Source organism: Strix aluco, chromosome 16, assembly GCF_031877795.1.
Source record: "Strix aluco isolate bStrAlu1 chromosome 16, bStrAlu1.hap1, whole genome shotgun sequence".
NCBI classification, from domain to species: domain Eukaryota; kingdom Metazoa; phylum Chordata; class Aves; order Strigiformes; family Strigidae; genus Strix; species Strix aluco.
The window spans coordinates 11,328,098-11,348,859 of NC_133946.1; the positions used below are offsets into that span (position 1 = coordinate 11,328,098).

A 20,762-nucleotide genomic window follows, 5' to 3' on the forward strand; every position below is an offset into this window, starting at 1 on the left:
CACAACCAGGCCCTCGAGGGAGCTCCTGTTCCCCTCCACCTCCCGTGCCCATCGGATTTTGCTGGTGCTTGGTTCCAGTGGGCCCTGGCTTGGCTCTGTGCCCGCCTCGGCGCTGTCACCGTGGGCAGATGCTGGTGTGCGAAAGCACGGCGTTATTGGTAACGCTGCAGGTGGCCAAGGAGCCACATGCGGTTGATGCCAATGCTGGGTCCCCGTTTGGGGGGAAACCACCTCCTTCCTGCCCGCGCTGTGAGGCAAGCGTGGGGCTGCAGCTGCAGGCAGCACACGCAGCACCGCCATGTGCTGCCGGTCTCCACGAGGGGCTGGGGATGTGCCACCTGCAAGCACGGTGGTGAGCTGAGGTGGGGGGCTGCTTTCACCTCAGTGCCCGCCCTGGGGTCTCCAGGCACCCCGGGGAGGGGAGCACCCCAAGGATGGGTGCTGGCATGCTGGGGTCTTTGGGCTCTGCCCTGTGCTGGTGCTGAGGGTGGCCCCGTGGAGGCTTTGGTAGGTTTTGGGGTGAATCCTGTCACCATCAGGACTTGCCAGGCTCCAGCAGCAGGGTCAACCCCACAGGGGGACACGGGTGGGAAGGGCCCATGTGCCCTGTGCCAGTGGCAGGTACCCTGGGAGGGGGAGGGCTGGCTCCCCTCCGGAGACATCCGGGCGCCGACCCACCATGGTGAGGTGTGTGACGCCAGAAGCGGAGCCGAGCCTCATATTTGGGCACAGAGCAGGTTATTGGAGGCCGGGGCCCCACCAGCTGGTAGATAACCCGCCTGATAACAACTCAAAAGGTGCTGCCGCCTCCATTGGCTCCCGGCTACGGTGCTGCCTATATATCACCCGCCCTGTGCCGGGGGGTCCGGGACGGCAGGATGGTGCCCGTCGGGGTGCTGGGGCTGCTCCTGTGCGTGCAGCTCTGCAGGGGTGAGCGCTGGGGCGGGGGCAGCTGTGGGGCAGGGGTGCAGCCATGGGGCAGGGACCCCCATCCGGCCCCGGGCTGTGCTCAGCACCCGCCTTGCCGCAGGCACCGAGGAGCTGCGGCTGGTGGGTGGCGGCGGGCGCTGCGCTGGCCGGGTGGAGGTGAAGCACGATGGCAAGTGGGGCTCCGTCTGCGTCTACGACTTTGACTGGGATGCCCGGTGGGCTACCGTGGTGTGCAAGCAACTGGGCTGCGGCCTGGTGGCCAGGGCGTCCTCCTACGCCCCGTTCGGGCAGGGCACCGGCCAGATTTGGCTCCAGCCCTTCTTCTGCCGAGGCAGCGAGATGGAGCTGCAGGACTGTCCCCATTTCGGCTGGGGCAAACACTTCTGTGGCCACGAGCGGGATGCGGGGGTGACCTGCACAGGTGAGGTGGCAAGGGGGGATTGGCCGTGCCGGGACACCTGCCTGGGGTGTCCCTGGGCAGGGCAGATGCCATGCTGGTGCCCCGGTACAGACGCGGTGGAGCTGCGGCTGGCAGCTGGTGAAGGTCCCTGTGCCGGGAGGGTGGAGGTGAAGCTGCAGGGACAGTGGGGCTCGGTGGGAGACGACAACTGGGACATCAACGACGCCGAGGTGGTGTGTCAGCAGCTGGGCTGCGGCTCGGCCGCCCGCGCCTACTTGGCCAACACCCGCTTCGGCAGCGGGGACGGCGTCATCAGCCTGGCTCTGGTCGACTGCCGTGGGGACGAGGCTGCTCTCTGGGACTGTGAAATCCGCGGCTGGGGACCCTATGGAGGTGTCCACGAATTTGACACCGCCGTTGAATGCCAAGGTAGGAGCCGGGTGGCGATGGGGCAGGGGGGGAAAAACGCTGATCCCGGCACATCATCCGTCCCTGCTGACCACCATGCCTTTCCCGGCAGGGTTTGCCCGGTTGGTCGGCAGTGATGGTGCCTGTGCCGGGCGGCTGGAGGTGCGGCGGGGCCAGGCCTGGACTGGTGTCTGTGAGGACAGCGTGGACATTGAGGTTGCCCGGGTGGTTTGCCGGGAGCTGGGCTGTGGCGCGGTGCTGGCTGTGCCTGGACCCGGCCGGTTTGAGGCGGGAACTGGGCCGCTCTGGCAGGCAGGGTTCAAGTGCGATGGCACCGAGACCCTCCTTGCCACCTGCGCCCGGCAGCCGCCCCGCAGCCAGGACTGCGCCGGCCCTGCCAGCATCATTTGCTCTCGTAAGTGCTGGGGACGCAGAGGGGTGTCGTGGGGGGGTGTCCCCACACTGTTGTCCCCCTGCCAACACCCTTTCTCTGCTGCAGCCTACACGGGTTTCCGGCTGGCAGACAACAGCTCAGACTGTGCCGGGCGGGTGGAGGTGGAGGTGGGGGGGATGTGGGGGTCCCTCTGTGCCACTGGCTGGGACCTGCCTGACGCCCACGTCCTCTGCCACCACCTCGGCTGTGGCCCCGCTGCCACCGTGCCCCCGGGAGGCTCCTTTGGTGGGGGGGACGGGCCGCTGTGGCAGGACACCTTCGGCTGCATCGGGAGCGAGCGGCACCCAGGCGAGTGCCCCACAGCAGTGCTGGGGGAGCCCGCCTGCCCCCCTGGCTACACTGCCGCTGTCAACTGCTCAGGTTTGTACGGCACCTGCTGGGAAAAGCCTCAAGGGGCTTTTGGGACACCTCAAAAATTGGGTGCAAAGGATGCAGGGCCATTTCAGGGCCCTGCCATCCACTCGGGAGCCTGACGCTGCTGGTGCCACGGCACCGCCGGGGATTTTGCAGGCGTTGCTGAGCCCCTGCGGCTGGTGGAGGGGGAGAGCCGGTGTGATGGGCGGCTGGAGGTCACTGCAAGCCCCAGGGTGTGGACACATGAGCCGGTGGGGCTGGAGGACACCTGGGGTGCCAGTGTGGTGTGCCAGCAGCTGGGCTGTGGCGTGCCAGAGAAAGTCTACGCTGTGCCGGGCTTGGGCACTGCAGGGCTGCGGTGTGCTGGCACCGAGGAGAACCTGGCCCAGTGCAACATCTCGGGGACGGCCACTGCACCCACCAGCAGCCCTGAGGAGGTGGCCATCGTCTGCTCGAGTGAGTGTCCCGGGAGGGGCTGGGGGGTGCCAGCACTGTGAGCGGCTGCCGCAGCCCGGTGCCCTCCGTGCCCTGCAGGCAGCCGTCGGGTGAGGCTGGCAGGTGGCCCTGGGCGCTGCGCCGGGCGGGTGGAGGTCTACGTCAACGGCACTTGGGGCACCGTCTGCCAGGAAAACTGGGACATGCTGGACGCTGCCGTCGTCTGCCGCCAGCTGGGCTGTGGAACGGCGCTGGCGGTGCCTGGCTCAGCTCGCTTCGGTCCCGGCATGGGGCCGCTGTGGCCAGATGCCGGTAGCTGTGCCGGGACCGAGGCGTCTCTCTGGGACTGCCCGGCCTCAGCACAGCGTGACTGCCAGCGTGGTGGCGGGGCAGGTGTCGTCTGCTCAGGTCAGTGCCGTGCGCCCTAAGATCAGGGCCCAGGGGGAGCATCCCCCTTTTTTTGGTGGGGGGGTGTCCTGGCCTGGCTGTGCCGTGACCCCCCCTGCACCCCCTTGCAGAGCAGCTCTCCCTGCGGCTGGTGGGTGGCAGCAGACGGTGCAATGGGCACCTGGAGGTGCTCTACAACGGCACCTGGGGCCGCGTGTGCGCCAACAGCACCAGCCCCACCACTGCCGCCGCTGTCTGCTGGCAGCTGGGCTGTGGGAACACGGGGAGTCTGGCAGCTGCCCCCACCCAGGACCCAGCCCCCGCCTGGCTGGCCTGGGTGGGCTGTGAGGAGGGGGCCCGCTCGCTTTGGCAGTGCCGCTCAGCACCCTGGCACCTGCAGGCCTGCAGCCCCGGCAGGGACGCCTACGTCGCTTGTGACAGGGACCCTGACGGCACGAGTGGGATGCCCACCCTGTCCCCAGGGAGCCGCTGCACAGACGGTGCCACTTGCACAGGTAGCTCTACCCGTGCCGGCAGCGCGCCCGCGCCGGGCTGGCTGGGGTCCCCCTCCTCACGTCGCCCGGCGATGTCCCCACAGATGTCCCCAGCACCACCACCCCAGCAGCAGTGGCGGGGACCGTGCCAGTGCCCACGGTCCTGTGCGTGGTCCTAGGGACGCTGCTGTGCCTGGCCCTGGGTGCCCTGGCTGTGCAGGTGTGCCGTGCCTGGGCTCAGCGCCGAGGTGGGTCCCAGTGGGTGGGTGCCGAGGCAGAGCCACTTTGGGGGTGCTGGGGATCCCGCTCTGCATGGCAGCTCAGCGGGTGACCCCTGGTGCCCCAGTTGAGCACTGCGTGTCATTCAGGCCCCGGCAGAGCTGCCGATGCCATCTCGGACGCTGTCTACGAGGAGCTGGACTACACCCTGATGCCGGAGTACCAGGAGGTGCAGACTCGCTCAGGTCGGTGCAGCCCCACCGTGCCCAGTGGCTCTCCCCAAAACGGGGGGGGCTCAGCCCCACAGCTCCACCGCAGCACTGGCTCGTCCCCATGGCATGGGGGTGTCCCCTGGCCCCACTGCCACTCACAGTGCCGGCTCCGGCCACCCCCAACACTCCGTCCTCCCCCTGCCAGGCTCCCCATCGGAGGGGTCGGGGATGAAACTGCCGTATTACACCGAGGACAGCATGGAGGAGAGTGACCCCAAGGCAGCCCCAGGTGGGGGCATGGGGGCAGGAACCTGGTGGGGAGCCCCGGGGAGAGGGGACACGGCTAGGTGCTGGGGGGGGGAGCAGAGGGGACACTGTCCCCCCTTGCCCAAGCGAGCCCAGCTCAGCCACAGCTCTAATTAGCACCCAGCAAAGCATCACCCTTCCATGCTGATTAATCCCCGCTGCGGCTCTGGCTGAGGGCTTGCAGTCCCAGTGCCATCAGTACATCCCTGCTGGCATGGCCAGAGCGGGGTGGCATAGCCAGACTCCTGCCACGGCCTCCAGTTCACCCCTGGCTCCCCCCCGTGCCTGTCCCAGACTCCCCTGCCCAGCACAGCCTCCCGGCTGGCTATGACGATGCCGCGGCTGTGCCGGAAGGGTCCCCTGCTCCTGGCACCAGGGACATCTCCGAGGGGGTGGCATGGAGGACCTGGGGCTGTGTCCCACCCACAGGTAAGAGGGGCCACAGCTGCCCTGGCCCCTGGAGAGCCACCTCTGGGAGGCTTGGCTGCAGTGGTGGGAGGGGGGCAGGCAGCAAATCCAGGGGGGCTGCGGCAAGACCCCAGCTGGGGTCAGGCAGGAGGGACATGAAGCAGTCCCCCTAAGGCACCAGCTTTTGCTGTCCCCAAAGGTGAGAGCTGCCCCCCCCAAAGTCCCCCAGGAGCCACAATGGACCCCTCAGTACAACCCCCAGGGGACACAGACTACGATGATGCTGGCATCAGCACCCTGGGGACATCACTGTGATGTCTGGGGTCACCCCAGGCCACACCACAGGAGACCCTGGGGACACGCGTGCAGGGTGGTGGGGCTCCGTCCCGAAGATGGGGTGGCCCTGGCCACACAGGTCACCTCTCCCCACCCAGGACCGCAGCATAGCAGAACAGCTCCCGTGTCCCTCCTGCGAGCAGCACTGCAGGGATTTTTTTTTTTTTTTTATTATTTCACTGTGAATTTCTCTTTTTTTCTATTAAAACCCAAAACTGGCTGGAGAAGCACTTCCAGGGTTGGCACCTTGCTCCTGGGTACATCAGCCATCCCGTGGGGACATGGGGCAGGAGCTGGACCCACAGACATATCCCCAGGCATGGCTGGGACATAGGGGGAGGACGGGGAAGAGCATGGGGAGGGAGGATTCCTGGGACTGGTCCCGGGGCCTTTAGTTGGCATCGGCAAACACCCACAATTCCCACCGACACGTCGGGGGAGACGGGAGAGGGAAGGACCCAGACCAGCCAGATGCAGGCAGAACCTCCTGCCCTGTGCCCCCATGCGTGGGGCTGGCTCAAACCTCCTCCAACTTCAGCAGCAGTGAGAACTGGGCTAGAAATGGCTCCGGTGGTTGCAAGGAGCAAGGAGGGGACCTCTCCTAAAGGAGGGGAGCGCCTTCCTGCCCCCTGGCCCCCCCGCACCTGGCAGGACCCCGCGGTGGAAGGGCAGCCGGGCCATGGCCCCCACCTGTGGCATGTCCTGCTTGAGGAGGTACCCGATCTTCAGGTCAGGCTTCAGTGCCCGGACTGCGGCCAGCTCCTGCAGTGCTTCCTCGTTTAACCCAGACGTGGTCAGTCTTTAAATAGAAGAAGAAATGGAAAAAAGGTGTTAAAAAAACCCCCAAAACCCAACCTGTGCTTTCCTGAGTGCTGGGATGCTGGTATCCCCCTCCCTGCCCCACAGCATCTGACCCCAGGGTGCTGGCACGGGGATGGTGGGTGGGGAAGGGGCACCTTACCCCAGGGCCCGCAGCAGGCAGGCGGGATGCCGGAGCTGCCGGCAGAGCTGCAGGACGCCATCGGCTCCCAACTCGTTGTCGCTCAGGTCCAAGCAGGCGAGGCTGGGGCTCTCCACCAGCCCAGCAGCCAGGGCTCGGCAGCAGGCGCCCGTCAGCCGGCAGCTCCCCAGCCTGTGGGACCGAGACAAAGGAGGACACGGGGTTTGAGGTGCTCCGGGTGGGAAGGAGGGAGCCCCGGCCACCCCTTCAGGCCCTTACCGCAGCGTCCGCAGCCGGCAGGAGTGGTGCCGGAGCCCCTCGCACAGCAGCTGCACCCCGGCATCGCGCAGCCCCTCGCTGAAGGATAAATCCAGCTCCTCCAGTTGCGGGCTCGTGCCCAGCACGGTGGCGAGGTCCTGGCAGCAGGCGCTGGTGAGGCGGGAGTACCACAGCCTGCCGGGGACACCGGGAAGGACCCTCAGAGCCAGCCCAAGCCCCTCCTCAAGTGCCACCCACCATGGTGACAGTCCCCACCCCGCTGCTTTCAAGCTTCTCGCCCTGGGAGAGGGGGACAGAGGGATGCTGCCAGCCCAGAGGGACTTTTTGGGGTGGCTCCCCACCCCATGGGTTTGGGTGCCAGGGTCACTCACCGCAGGACGCGCAGGCGGCAGCCGGGCTGCCGCAGCCCCCTGCAGAGCAGACGCACACCGCCGTCGCCCAGCGCGCTGTCGCCCAGCTCCAGCCGGGCCAGGCTGGGGTGTTCGGCCACCAGCGCCGCCAGCTCCGCGCAGCAGCTCTTCGACAGCCCGCACCAGCGCAGCCTGCGGGGAGAGGCACAGAGAACGGGGTGGGGGAGGCTCATCACACCTGCCCCACAGCCAATCAGCATGGAGGGACCACACCCTCCCACCCCTTGCAGGGCCAATCAGCTTGGCAGGACCACACCCTCCCACCCCACAGCCAATCAGCATTGAGGGACAACACCCAGCTGCCCTACAGCCAATCAGCATGGAGAAACTGCACCCATCCACCCATTGCAGGGCCAATCAGCATGGAGGGACCACACCCACCCACCCACCATATGGCCAATCAGCACGGAGGGACCACACCCACCCACCCACCATATGGCCAATCAACACGGAGGGACCACACCCACCCTCCCACCATATGGCCAATCAGCATGGAGGGACCACACCCACCCACAGCCAATGGCGGCCCAGACTCACCCCCCAGCCACTGGTGTTCCCCAGGAGCAGCCGGGCACTGCAAGGGGGTGACTGTGCCCCCGTAGAGCCCCCGGGGCAGCACCCCCCCACTCCACCCCCCGTTTTGGATGCCCCCACCCGCACCCCAGAGCCAGCCCGGGGTGGCCAGGCTCCGGCCAGCGCACCCACCACCCTGTGCTGGCAGCAGCACAGTGGCCACCATTTTGGCTCAGCGCCGAGCTCTCCTACCGGAGCGCCTGCAGGTCGGTGCCCGGGTGCCGCAGCGCCTGGCAGAGCAGGTGGATGGGGGAGCGCAGCTCATCAGCGACGGGACAGGGACATCCTTCGGCTCCTGAGGCACCGGAGCTGCAGGGAGACAGAGCCCCAGGGGGCATGGGCAGCCCTCCCTGGCACTGGGAGCTCCCAGCTTCGACACCGGCACGCAATGCCCCCAAGCAGAGCTTGCCACCAGCTCATGGGAATTCTCCACATGAGGGTCCTCCATGGCTTTGGAGATGCAAAGGATCACGAGTGTAACTGCTACAGTCACCTGCTCTCAAGAAAAGCTCGAGGCGCACTTAAAATTTCAGCGCTGGGGATCTCCCTTTTGCATGCGAGAAGGGGGAAGTGAAGCCGGAGCAACACCCGGGCGCAGCTGGGCCTGGTCAGGCTGGGGAAGTTGAGCCGAGATGTTCCATCTCCATCAATCCCACCACATGAAGCCGATGGAGGAGCCTGCATGATCCTTATTCTCCCAAAAGAATAAGTAAAATCCTCTGCTGAGGAACTAAACCCCCAGGGAAAGGACAAGCTGGTGTTTGGGTGGAAGGAACTGCAATGCCTTTAAAACCATCCTTTGGGGTGGAGAAGGAGAAATCTTTGTGGTTTTGGGTTGCTAGAGCAGAGAGGGGCAGCACTTACCAAGGGACAGCTGTGGCCAGCTCCTCCTTGGGATCCTGCTGGTCGAAGGAGCATCCCCGGAGCGTGACACAGCTCAGCCCAGCCCACTGCCTGATGCAGAAGGAAAGAGCCATTTGGTCGTACAGCGTCAACTTGATGTCCTGCAAGTCTATGTCCGTGAAACAATCCAACACACTTTGTGCAAAGCTTTTCTCGTTCATCTCGAACAAAAAGTGGAAAGTGTCCAACTCCGAAACCTTCAGGTCTTGGCTGGGATGGGAGCTGCTTCTGTGCATCCCCTGGAGCCACCTCAGCATATCTTCCCTGGCTTGCGGTGAAATTCTACACCCAATGGTTTTGTCCATGTACTCTATCGATTTTTGGCTTACCAGACCAAACAGGAACCGCACTGTTAAGTTCAAATCCTTCCTGGAGTCGCTGTAGCTTTCTAACAACATATTTACATCCTTCATGAGAGCCCCCGAGTCACCGACTGTTTCCTCATCGTCCTCCAGAACGTAAAACATCGCAGCAAAAAACTCCTGGAGGTGCAGGTGGGTGAAGCTGTAGACCTTCCCATGATCTACACCTTTCTTTGATATCTTCTCGTTGAGGAAGAGGGGGAGAAGGTCTGTCTGGTCCAAGCCACAGTCCTTGATCTCCTTCTCCTCAAAGAGGACCTTGTGCTTCCAGATGCCATTGGCAGCCAAGGAGCAAAGCTTGTGTAGGAACCGCTGGAGGTCCTGCGGGTTATCACTGCTTCTGCACTTCATTAACTGGGAGAGGTAAAACATGCTCATCCATGTGGTGGCTTTAGAGCACTCGATGAGGTTTTTCTTTTTGTAAAGCTCTTGTTTAAGGATGGTGCAGACGGTCCAGCTCATGATGGGGATGACACACAAGCTGTAGATGATCTTGTTGCCTCTGGCAAACCTGAAGGCCACATTGGCTTTATCGTCGTTCTCAAAATACCTGTGGAAATATTCCTGCCTCATGGCTGCCGAAAATCCCAGTATTTCTGCATAATACTCACCGTCCAGGCACCGTCCCAGGCTTTGAAGAGCTGTTGGCCTCGTGGTGATGAGCAAGGAGGACTCAGGAAGAACAGTCTTCTTCAACAGGCTCATGAGGGTGATTTCCAGCGGCTTCACTTCCATGGGGTCAGAGCTCAGCTCATCTTCAGGCCGAACCAAGGGAAATCCCAGGGCCTCAAAACCATCAAAAATGAACAGGATCTTCTTCTGGTCATCCAGGATCTTCTCAACTGGCATTCGCCTGTGAGGGCAGCACTTTGAAACCAGGTCTGCCATGCTCGCTTCCTTGGTAAAGGCAATGTCTTTACAGTCTATGCAGAAGACGTAGTCAAACTGCGCATAGATGGTCTCTTCCACCCACTCCACCATCACCTTCCTTACCGTCATCGTTTTCCCCATCCCCGGGGCGCCCACCAGCACCACGACCTGTGGCGTTTGCCCATCTTCGTCGGGTTTAAACAGCGTTTGCGCGGTGACGGTGATAGTGGCTGGTCTGTTGCTGGTGTCGGCACATCCACGGCCTGCGCCCACAGCTTCACGCTCACCTCCACGCTCGCTCCGAGGCTTCCTGGCGATGGTCAGGGCGGCATAGCGGCTGCTGACAGACAGGTTCTGCCCAAGACAGGAGTTCACTTCTTTGTACCGGAGGAACGCCTGGACCACATGTTCTCTGTATTTCCGCTTGTACTCTGCGCCAGTGAGAAGCAGCGTCAGTCCCAAGCACAGCCAGATTCCTGAGGAGTCCCTAACCAGCCCAACCACGCTCCCGACACACCAACGGGACACTTGTTTCAACACTCAGGGCTTTTATAAATCTGGCAGAGGCAATAAGGACATTGTCTGTGAGAATTTAGGGCCTCTGGTCAGTTGGGGGGGTCCTTCCCCTCTCCTGGGTCCCCCCATCATCCTGATCCATCAATCCCTGGGAGCAAATGCAATGGCCTGGGGCCACCTGCAGCCTCCATCCCCCTCCGCTCATGTCCCTGGGGCCAAAGGCACCATAATGGGGATGCCTCCGGCTCCAAAGTGTTACCAAAGGTGATCTCTGCAGAGAAGTCCTTAATCCCCAGCCTGGGAGGAAAGGATCTGCCCAGCGGGCTGCCAGGCGATGCTGAGAGCTGAAGGCTCTTCTCCAGGTGAAGAAGGAGCCCGGCAGTAAGTGGGGACAGCAAGAGGAGAGGTCGCTTACAGCCCCCACACTAACAGGGTCACAGGGGGACATCTTTGTGTTTCCAGGCTCCCTAGGAAGCCGAAACCTGCTTTTACCAACTTCTACCTGTCTCCAGGATCTCTCAAGGGAAAAAGAGACAAAGAAAAGCAAAATGTACACCGTCTCCCTACCTTTCACCTTCTCATCCAGGAGTTTCTCAGCGAGGTCTCTCTGGTTCATCTCTTCAAACAACCCAATTGCTATGTCCATCACGGCGTCTTCGCTGTAGTTCTTGCCCATGCAGCTGACAAGTGCGCAAGGATGGGTGGCCTTTGCCAGTGAATCCTTGGGGATATTCCATCCTCCTTCTACGTGAACCTCCAATAACTTCGTCTTAAATTCCCGAAAGTCTTTAAGTGTGAGACCTTGCAGTGCTCGTAAGAGGACGGCTAATGCACGCTCTTCCCCTGCCATCACAGGACGTCACCTGAAAATATCCGTGGTTAGAAATTACGGCTACACTACGGCAAGAGGTTTTGGAGCTCGGCACTGAGTTTGTCCTGTACAGCCCCGTTCTTCCTGTGCTGGAAAGGCTGGGGATGAGTCACCCCGGCGTGGCAAGGTCACAAGGGCTGTGGGCACTGCAGGATCCGGCACTGTGGGCATGTCCCCCCTGGAGACAGGAGAGAGAAAAACACCCCAAAAAGCATCCTGGGGGTTTTGTAACTGGACTGGGAGCTGCAGCTCCTCGGGGCAGAATCACCCCGGGGAAAAGTCTGGTCCTTCCCCACGTCCCCGCCTGCGCCGTCCCTCAGTGCGGTGTGGCCGGCCATGCCGCAATGCCCTCACCGTGCTGCCAGTGCGGCGGGATGGCCAGGCCCTGATGGAAGGGCTCGGCGCTGCCTGAAATCCCCATCCTGCATACAGGCAGGGTTCACACGCTGCCTGAAATCCCCGTCCTGCATACAGGCAGGGTTCTGCTTTTTAACAGCAGTCTGACATCCGGCACACCCTTCCTCCTTCCCTGCCATGGGGCTACTTGCCAGCTGGCCACCACAAAACAACCTGGATGGGCAATTTAATACCTGAAGGACTCCTGGCAATAAGCCCAGAAGGAAGATGCTGTTTTGGGGGAGAAGAGGCGGCTTTAGGAAAGCACACCGATGCTTGCAGACACTGCAGTCCCTCTCCTGCCTCTCACCTCCCTGGTGCTGGCAGCTCACCCTTCTCCTCACAACAAGTCGTGGGTTTGACTGAAAAACCACCGAGCCCCTGAATTTCTAACCCTTCCAGAGTAACCGCTTTGCTTGGGGTCCCCAACCTTTTACTGGTAAGAAAAGTCACGGAACCTTTTCCTCCTCCCTCTTCGAGACTCCTCATTTCTGGTATTACTCTTCTCCTCCTAATTTCCAGTCTTCTGTGTCTTTAGGAGAAAAGTACCATCCTGCAGCTCTCTTGGAGCAGATCCGGCTGGAATTAGTTTCCTGTAAATTCAGGAAATCAGAGGGAAGCTGCAGTTTCCTGCAGGGATTACTGCCTGCTGCAGCTTTCACCCTGGAGTGAGGGGGACCTCTAAGGGGACCCCATCACAGGCAACATGAAGCTAAATTTAGATGCTTGCAAAAGCAGAGTAGGATAGAGAAATTAAAAATAGCTGCAGGAAATGGAGAATTAGACTGGGAGCTGTCAGAGGAAGAGGATTATTGGGGTGAAATGTATGAAAGGGAAAGGAAAAAGGAGCTGGGAACAGCAGTTGCTGTCCCAGTGTAACAGCTATCCCAGAGGCTGTGAGACTGCAAAAATAAAGCACAGTTGTGGATTGGAGTGTGGCACTTCCAGAAATGTTTCAAGGTTTGGATGGAATAAAAATGAAATAGCTCAGTGCTTAGAGCTTGTGCTACACCAGGTTTTGCTCCAACATGCACTAAGGGACCGTATATGCCCTTCTTGCTTGAGCACGTTAAGTCAGATTGCCCAGCAGATAGGTAAGAAACCAGCAGCACAAAGAGCAATCCAGAAACTGGGAGAAGATGAGGAAAATTTTTCCGAATCAATACAGAATTGCTAAGATCCCATCCCACCAGTCCTTTGCTGGTGAGGCACAAGGCAGCTCTGGCGATGGATCACTGGAATTCAGTGCCCAAACGCAGGGAAGCCTCCCTGGGCTCGTCTGGTAGTGATCAAACGGAGTGGTGCTAGTAATTATGGTCTGGGTTCAGGAGAAAATGGGAAAATTTAACATGGGCCAAGCAGGACCTGTGGCTTTCAGTAGTGAGGCGGGTAGACACCAGAGCAGAGGAGTAGGGAATGTTTGGGAAATGGCAGTGGCAGGAGTAGTGCATCAGGATAAAAATGTATCAAAGGTGTTAAGGGCTCTGGAGAGTGTTAAAGGATTTACGAGGAACTATGACAAAATGGGATGGGAAGGAAAGATGGGACTTGCTGGAAGGAGTGATGCCGCAGCTGAGAGGACCCATGGCAGGACATGGTGATGCTCCTGCGCCTCTGCCACCCACCAGCCGGACAAAGTCATCCATAAGGAGGTTGGCTTCGACCCAGCACTGCCCGCACAAATGGGTGTCTGTGTGCCAAACACATGGGGGCCCTGGGGGCTGCCCGGGGCTGTACCCAGGAGATCTGAAGGTAGCAACAGGCTTTTGATGCAGCAGTGAAGATCCCTTTACTTTAGAAAGCAATTGGAGGATGGACTGTGGACTCTTATTAGATTTTTATGGTGAGATTTTTGTGTCAGTAATACAGAAACCAGACAAAGGCGGTTATAAAGGGTGAAATGATAGAATTAAGCTTTGATGGAGGCAGATAAAGAATGATGGCAAGAGCCACCCCAGGAGGTTGGCAGGAAACCCCACTGTGTAAAACCCATTGCGCCAGCTGAACTAGTGGGACTTCCCAGTTCCCCATACAAATACTCATATCCTAATGAAGCTGAGACTGCTCTGAGTGAAATCATTAAGGGTTATTTTAAACAAAGCCTTTTTGAGAAATTACAAACCCTTATAATTTTCTACTGCAGCCTGTTAGAAAGGCTGATGGAAAACCCTGGCAAATGCCAGTGGAGTACTGCCAAAGAAATGCATTCCCCATGAGAACAGCTCCTAGTTTAGCTGATATGCCAGTGATTATTGCTAAGTTACCAGAAAACAAGTGGGTTCCAGTTATAAATCCAGCCGTTTCTTTGCCTTCCTGCTTACTGAAGAATTAGTTTTCAGATTTGCTTTTGCACTTGGAGAGAAGGAATAAACCCTCACCTAGGTACTGCTGGAGCTTCACAACACACCTGTTCATATCAGAAACCTGTTCAAACTATTGTCTCCAGGGGATAAAGAAAAAACATCTTGTGTGGATGATATTCCAGCAACTGGAGCTACTGAAGAGGCGAGAGGTGTCCAAGTTTTAAAATTAGTGAGATCAAACAGGATTTGAAGTCAATTTGAAGTAGGCACCATTAGTGCAAGCTGAGGATAACTACTGGGAATTACAATTGGCAAGTCAGGAAGACCAATAGATACAAGTGTGGTTAAAGCTTTGTATGAAAGACAAGTTTTTTTGTGGTCCAGCCCAGCTGAGAACACCATTAGGAGGATTTAATTTCTGACAGCAGCACATCCATATCTGTGCTGGTATCTGCAGACTGTTGTGGGAATCACTGATTAAGACTCCAGAGTGGAAGTGGAGCTCAGGACATGATGATGCCCTAACTCAAGTGGAAAAAAGCTGCTCTAAAAGCCCCAGCACTAAAATGCCCAGCACCAGGAAAGCACCTTTCAACAGGAATTTCGGTTCGAAGGGAGCAGAAAAGCACAGCGGGTACCAGCAGCACGTGAACTGTGTCTGCTTCAGGGTCTGGACACAAAAACTCCACAGCAGCCTGGGCTGGGCTGGTCTTTGGGGCTTCCACCCTCACAGTCCCACCTACTCACACCCCTCCCAGGTTTTAGGGAAATTCGGCAGCAGAGTGTCATCTACACGAATCCCACCAGGCACTGATGTTAATGGATAAGAAGGTGCTGTACAGACCTTAAAAAGAGCAGATCATCTCGCTCCTGCCCTAACCCAACAAGGTGCAGACTGCACCGTTGAGAACAAACCCAATTGTAATTATTGGGTATGGGTGCAGGGGTTCTTTTTAAAGAACCCAGCAATAAACCAAAGGTACACTTCATCGATGAGAGCACCAGATAGAAGCAAGCTAAAAATAGTCCTCTGCTGCTATTAATAGAGTAGGAGAGCAAGTAGTAGGGAAACCATTAAAAAAAAAATTACTCCAAACAGAGTACAGGCTATTATAGACATTACTGAGAGACAAACTCTCCAAGCAGAACCCATTGCATGTCTTTGTGGATAGTGATTATGTTAATAAAGAAATAAAATACTGGTGGTATGACTGGATAGGGGGATAGGAAGCATTATGGGGAACGAAGAAAATCAGATTTTTCTTACAAGCTCAGAAAGACAGCGGGAAGAAAATATATGAAATGTGTGTTAAAGTACATGGGAAGCCTGAAAACAATACTGTGAAACTGTTTAATAAACCAGATCATCAACCAGCTGAGTTCAACTGCTGCAGTCTCGAGCCACGGGAAAGTCTGCAGCACCCTTGCTGAGCTCGTGAAGACGACCCGCTGCTTGTGGATGACCAGCAGAGGTGGGGAACAGGTATCTGCAGGGCAGACGCTGGGTATTGAGGCAACTCCCCAGGCCTCAGCTGCCAGATTTTGCCCATCTGGAGCTGTATTTTCTTTCAGTTTAACCAGAGTAGCCAGTAATTCCTGCAATAGGATTTTTCATGATTAAATATCTAACCTATGGCCTGTTGTGGTCTTGCTTAGCTTGTGGTCTTGCTTAGCTTGGTCTGACAATTTAAAGCAATAAAATAACTTGGGATCCAAGATTAAAAACTGTTACAGTTCTCAAGGGAGCCTGGAGAATTACAGCTCTTGAGATCTGGATCCACCCAGGCTGGGGACTCAGTTAAAGCACTGCAAAAATGCTCCAAAATTATAATAACCTAATGACCTTGGTGGGTTTATTTGCTTATAGGATCAGCCTTGTGGGACAACAGTTCGCAGAGAAGCAGCTAGACATGGTGAGAGACACTGAATCCTACAACAGCTCCCTAAGCAAGCGTGTAAATATAGGAGGAATTTGCAAAGGGGGTAGGGGAGGAAATCAAAGAAGAAAAAAAAAAGTGTTTGGAACAGATGGAAAATTAAACTCTAGCAGTATTTGATTAGTTAAAGGCTGAAAGATTAAAGCATATATATATAAAAAATATATAAATATATCAAGTATAATCTTGCTGATGCTAAAGGCAAACAGTTTACCTAACCGGAAGTTATATGGCGAGATGAAAATATGCCATCACTGTCAGGTTATGGGGAGGTATATGGAAAAACTTTTTAAAGGATGAAGTCATATAGAAATACTGCTCTGTACCTCTCAATGCACCCTGCCATACAGTTAATTGCACTTACATTTTTGCAAAATTTTATTAATGATAATTGCAATATACTATAGAGCTAGAATGCTTATAAGTAAATATTATTATTGGAGAGCTCACTAATTATGTGAACTGTGAGTGAAAGTTAACAATACTATAAATAAACTTAGCATCGCCAGGAGGAGAGCATCAGAAAAGCCTCTGCTGGGTGAGGCTGGGGATCAGGCCTGCAGGGTCTGCACTGGGTGGGCAGGGCTGGAACAGGGTAGGGGGATGCCCCAGACCTGGGGTGCACCTGGGGACTCATCAGGAGATGGAACCAGAGATAGGCTGAGGAAAAAAGCCACAGCACAGGTACAAGGTCCATGAAGGAGACGGGACCAGGAACAAGGCTGCAATGCAGAGCTAAGATCCTTCCTAGAGTCCGGCCCAGAGAAGGGCTACCTACAGCATGGGGATAAGGGGAGTGCGTGCCCAGGGCTGAGCTTAAACAGAGCCAGGGGCCCACAGCAGTGGGTAGGAGGCTCCAGGTGAGGCTGGTTAGGGCTTTGAGGCTATTAATAGCCCTCAGGGGCAGGTAGGCTTGTATTTTCTCTGCAACGACTTTCTGTGCAGGGTATTAAGCTGGGCAGTGTTTCAGTTTGCTGCAATAACTGCAAACCCACCTTGGCTGCTGCAGCAAGCCACTCCACCACAAGAAATGTCCTTCATCCTGCTTCCCTGGAAGTGCAGAGGTAAGGAGAAATGGCTGCTGCCCAAATGGCCGCAGGTTTTTGCTGCTGTGTAGCCTTTTCCTCCCTCTCCAGCCATGGGTGGGTTGGAACTGGGGCTTTAGGAAAGGAGAGAGGGTCTCTTGAGGGTTTCTGATACCCAGGGATGAAATGAGTGTGAGCCTGATCTCTGTGATTTGCTCTTCTGCTTTTCATGCTCCAGTTCATGAGCAGGGTATCTGTGTGTTGGGTGGGAGGGGGTAAACCTGTGCTGAGGAGGAGATGGGAACTGAGGAGTTGGGATTGAGGCAAAGGAGAATTTTGCAGCTGAGGCTGGCCTTTCAACCAGTCAGGATGGAAAAGAAAATGCTTTGGGGGGATGTGTCTAGCAAAGCTGCTTTTGAGGGATGCTGAGAAAGGAGGGAAGGATGTTTTAAGGAACACTGGGAGTTTAAGAAGGGGGGGGAAATAGATTCCTTACTGCCAACACCTTGTTAGCCAATTGCAGCTACTGTGGTGAGGTTTGTGGGGTCCCTGCTGGGTGGATCCTGCTGCAAGGGAATAGGACATTGAAGCCAGGAGCAGGGCAGAGCTAACGGGGAGGTGGTTCAACCCAAACAATGGCTATTCAGGGTTTCACAGACCCCAGAATGAGCCTGGCTCTGTGGCACCACGGGCTGAGCTGTACCCATTGAGCCCAATTTCCCTGCTCAGAGCCTGCCATCATCCTGTCCCTCTGGCTTGCAGGACATCAAGTAAGTCTGGGAATAAATGTTTTTCTCTGAAAGTGTAGGGCACATCATGTTCTTTCCCAAGGATGCTGTTCCCCCTGAGCAGGGCTTGCAGGGGGCTCGCCAGGAGCCAGGGCTGCTCTTATCCCTGCTAACTTATCCTGGGGTATGCTGAGAGGGAGGAGGGAAAACCAGCAGCACAGTTTCTAAAGATTTCCCTTTCCATCTGACCTTGCAGAAGCTGTTTTCACCTTGCTGTGTCTTGATCTGAATTGCTGCTCGCTGTGCCTGCGCCGGCGCTTGGCTCTCTCCCAGGCTGTGTTAGGGGTGATGTGACCCACTTGCTGCAGGGAACCTTCCTGTGCTCGGTGCCAGGGGATTTCCGGGTGCTGACTTGCTCTGGGGCTGCTTTCCTGGCTTCTCCTTCTCCCTGCAATGGGAGGGGGTGAGGTTATTGGTTTTACAACTCCTTTCCTTTGCTTCCCTTTTTTCTACGTTGCTAAAAATATTAAAATTCAAAATCTGAGGTATACAATACAGATTCAAAAAGTCTAAGGTGTATAAATACATCATGTGGGGCTGTTTATCTCTGAAGGCAGAGGCAGCATGTGTGAATGCAAGGAAATTGCAGCTGGAACCCCCTGGCCTCAGCTCATCCAGGCTCTGGGGACTGGAGCTGGTAATTTCTGCTTGCAGGAGGCTCCATTCCTCCTCCTGCTGCGCTGAGGGGATGCGCAGAGGCCGAGGATATTTCTGCCTGATGTAGAAGTGACAAAAAGGTTTTAAGACTTCTGTGCGCAGCTCCTGGGAGCAGCGGTTTGGGTGTCTCTCCTGCATTAAATCACAGATTTTTCATGGAGAAACTTTGCCCCTCTCTGCTGCTGTCAGATCAGCAGATTTGGGAGGCGTTAGAAAGGGGAAGCAGCTGCTTGCAGCCACTGAATGGTCTTGGCTGTGCCTGGCATGAGTCCCTAAAAGAGTGGGGAGGGCTGGCAGTGCTGAGTGTGTGACCAGACAGGCAGCAGAGGGGACATCAGCATCAGCCACAGCTAATCCCATCTGTGCCAGCTTCTCTGAGCTGCTGGAGCCGAGGACTACAACAAGATAACCTTGCTCATCCCTGCTCCGCAGGAGTGTTGGTAGCTGCATCCAAAACCAGCCCCTGGAAGCATGACCTTTTCTGGGAGATTTGGATTCCCACATCCAGCCCCCATGTTTTCTGCAGTTTCCTTCAAACACAGGCAGTATTGATTTTATTTTACAGGGGGATTTAAGCAGCCTGAGTACTTTTAAGCATATTGGCATAGGTGAGATCCACACCAGCTTGGCTTTTGCAGGCAGCTTGGCAGAGCCAGTGAGGGTCAGGGAAGAAAATACTCATTTTTTTCTGGAGTTTCTGCCCTACTGCACAGAGTATGTTGGTGGCTGAGCTGTTCCTTGGATGCTGTTTATGGGAGGGAAGAAAACACAGTGGCCACAGAAATAACGTGAATTATTCTGCAAGTGGTTAAGCTGACAAAGTTGTTTTCTTATGGATTTTGGAGTATAATCTCCTTAAGATGTTTACACTTTCTAAATATTGCATGAAGCTAGTCAGTGTGTGTCAAGTAACTGTATGGAGGAAGACGGGCAAGCATCACATAGCTCTTATTTCCTGAGAAAATTGGGCTAAAAGAGCTCTAGACAGTCCCAGGACCTGGCTGCAGTTTGGGGTACAAGCAAGATTTGTCCTGAGCGGTGTGAATTTGATATTTGGGCCTGGCTGGAGGAGGTGAGGCTGTGACAGAGGGCTGTTTGCTTTTAACCGATGTGCTGAGAAGCACCGGTGCGGCTAAGGAGGAGGCTCTTTGTCTGGCACAGCCTGGCTGGATGTCTGACAGTGCTCCACAGTGGGACCTGGGCTGCGTGCCCAGCTCTGAGCCAGCCTTGGGCTGCCCCCAGTCCCTCACAGACCTTGCAGGACTTGTATGAGGGGGGTCAGACCCTGGCCTGCTGGGACAAAGAAGGGTCTGTGGAGGAGGGAAGCAGAGCTGACACAAAACTACCCCAAGATGCAGCGTTTTAGCTTTTTTCCTCTACTGTGCAGAGCTTCCCCTTGGCAAGACAGATTGTAGCCCCCTAACTCACTGCTGGGGGATTGTCACACCCAGAAATCCCTTATCCTCGTGGGGGTAGCCCCACACTCCTTTCTTCCTCTTGTCTACACACAAGCATCCCAATTTAACAGGTTGACTCCCTCCCCAGTATGTTCCCCCCACTTTGTGGCTATATTCACTGTAATCACTGCAAACCCAGGGAGGATTCAGAGAGGCGAGTGAGCTGAAGCAGACAGGGGCTCAGTGCTGCAGGGACAGCCCCGAATTGCCACTGCTCAGCCCCAAATAACAGGGGACATGGAGATGCAGCTGGCCTGCCTTAACTGTCCTGCCAGCCCCCCCCTTGGCATCCAGTCCCAACCCTTCCCTCCAGATTGGAGCGCTGTCTCCCCCCCCCTCCTCCCCTGCTCTCCATCTTCATGCAGTCTGCAGAGGTGCATTGTGGGAAACTCCCAAGTTCCCCCCCCCCCCCCCCTTCCTCCCTCCCTCCTCTCTGCGCAAGAGCCAGCTCCCAAGGTGTGACTCGTGCAGCCGGCCGGAGGACAGAAGGTAAGGGCTGCTGCTTTCCTCCGCGCAGGCCGGCACCCGGGGGGGCTTGGGGCAGAGCTGCCGGGGGTCCCCAGCCATCGGTGGAGAGACGGGCAGCATTCCTGCTCGGGGTGACATAGTGAAAGAGACGTAGATCTACCTGGTCAAGGTGAGTGTCCGCCACCTCGCAGCTGTCTGGGATGGAGGCTGGGGGCTGCCATGCCGGCCGGCTCGGGAGCGTGTCCCCACGCAGCTCTCCCTGTTAATAGGCAATAATGCTTTTTTTAACCCAAAACAATAAGCACAGTGAGGATGGCTGGCCCTGAGCAGCTCCCTTCTCACTCCAGCTCTCCTCTTCTGCTCCCTGAAGGTCAGGCAGCCAGAGAAGGCAGTTCCGCAAACGCAAGTGCGTGGGAGCCTGCCTGCTGCCTGCCTGCTGCCTCCACGTACCTGCGATTTCTTCCGCAAAGATCTCCTGCGCTGCCTTTGTGGGATGTGCTCTGCTTGCCTGCTCCAAGCTGAGCTGGTCACTGCCAACGGCCACCCGGGCTTCAGTGAGGGGAAGGGAGAAGCCCTGGGATGGAGAGTGGGGTTTGATGCCGCAGGAGGGCTCTGAGGACGGAGGAGTGGAGCCGGCCATGTGCCGGAAACGGGGCAGCTGGGA

At 57.1% G+C, this 20,762-nt stretch overlaps 3 protein-coding genes across 10 annotated transcripts in view; 2 read left to right on the plus strand and 1 right to left on the minus strand.

Annotated features, from left to right (window-relative positions):
* Window positions 1-878: 878 nt before the first annotated feature.
* LOC141930792 (scavenger receptor cysteine-rich type 1 protein M130-like) lies at window positions 879-5,410 on the plus strand. Of its 2 annotated transcripts, XM_074842113.1 has the most exons (13): window positions 879-930; window positions 1,031-1,351; window positions 1,442-1,759; window positions 1,851-2,153; window positions 2,238-2,552; window positions 2,703-3,002; window positions 3,081-3,389; window positions 3,500-3,883; window positions 3,967-4,110; window positions 4,231-4,326; window positions 4,499-4,582; window positions 4,894-5,028; window positions 5,207-5,410. In XM_074842113.1, exons 1-13 carry the CDS (start codon window positions 879-881, stop codon window positions 5,320-5,322), a joined length of 2,877 nt encoding a protein of 958 aa, XP_074698214.1. In that variant the 3' UTR covers window positions 5,323-5,410. The 2 variants fall into 2 exon arrangements, with proteins under 2 accessions (XP_074698214.1, XP_074698213.1); XM_074842112.1 differs by having other exon boundaries at window positions 4,894-5,304.
* Window positions 5,411-5,504: 94 nt separating this feature from the next.
* LOC141930793 (NACHT, LRR and PYD domains-containing protein 12-like) lies at window positions 5,505-20,727 on the minus strand. Of its 5 annotated transcripts, none has more exons than XM_074842116.1 (11): window positions 20,549-20,727; window positions 20,259-20,357; window positions 17,726-17,904; window positions 11,922-12,056; window positions 10,764-11,059; window positions 8,410-10,111; window positions 7,738-7,854; window positions 6,934-7,104; window positions 6,563-6,736; window positions 6,305-6,475; window positions 5,505-6,142 (listed from the first exon to the last, which is right to left on the minus strand). In XM_074842116.1, the coding sequence occupies exons 5-11, from the start codon at window positions 11,044-11,046 to the stop codon at window positions 5,899-5,901; spliced, it is 2,862 nt and encodes a 953-aa protein (XP_074698217.1). In that variant the 5' UTR covers window positions 11,047-11,059; window positions 11,922-12,056; window positions 17,726-17,904; window positions 20,259-20,357; window positions 20,549-20,727; the 3' UTR covers window positions 5,505-5,898. The 5 variants fall into 5 exon arrangements, with proteins under 5 accessions (XP_074698217.1, XP_074698216.1, XP_074698218.1 ...); XM_074842115.1 differs by having other exon boundaries at window positions 17,706-17,904; XM_074842117.1 differs by lacking the exon at window positions 11,922-12,056 and having other exon boundaries at window positions 17,706-17,904.
* The window catches only part of CEND1 (cell cycle exit and neuronal differentiation 1), a 32,286-nt gene continuing 22,764 nt past the window's right edge, over window positions 11,241-20,762 (plus strand). Inside the window, exon 1 of one of the 3 annotated variants that reach the window (XM_074842206.1) lies at window positions 11,241-11,902. The gene's annotated coding sequence lies outside the window, so the exon portion shown is untranslated. The other 2 variants (XM_074842203.1, XM_074842202.1) reach the window with 2 other exon arrangements.